Genomic DNA, 204 nt, shown 5'->3' on the forward strand with positions numbered 1-204 from the left:
GGAGGAACGGGCTTCGCGTTCCGGCGGGTGCCAAGGGAGGCCCGGCGGCGGCCGGGGCTGGGCCTTTACCCTCGTTCGGGATCGGGGTCATGGCGTCTGCGTTTGGCTTGCCCTGGTTGTAATGGGGGGGGGGAAGGCGAAAGAAACGCGGCTGTACGGGTGTTTGCTGGGGTGCAGGGGTTTGAAAAAGGCCGTGTCTACTCA

At 65.7% G+C, this 204-nt stretch overlaps 1 protein-coding gene across 1 annotated transcript in view; it reads left to right on the forward strand.

Moving 5' to 3' along the window:
* Positions 1 to 89: 89 nt before the first annotated feature.
* FAM98B (family with sequence similarity 98, member B) overlaps positions 90 to 204 on the forward strand; it is a gene marked incomplete at its 3' end in the record, with an annotated part of 12087 nt that continues 11972 nt past the window's right edge. The window contains exon 1 of the mRNA XM_010017895.1: positions 90 to 118. Coding sequence (XP_010016197.1) covers positions 90 to 118 — 29 coding nt within the window. The remainder of the gene's footprint in view (positions 119 to 204) is intronic.

The sequence above is a fragment of the Nestor notabilis genome, unplaced genomic scaffold (genome assembly GCF_000696875.1).
Source record: "Nestor notabilis isolate BGI_N333 unplaced genomic scaffold, ASM69687v1 scaffold17787, whole genome shotgun sequence".
NCBI lineage: Eukaryota > Metazoa > Chordata > Aves > Psittaciformes > Psittacidae > Nestor > Nestor notabilis.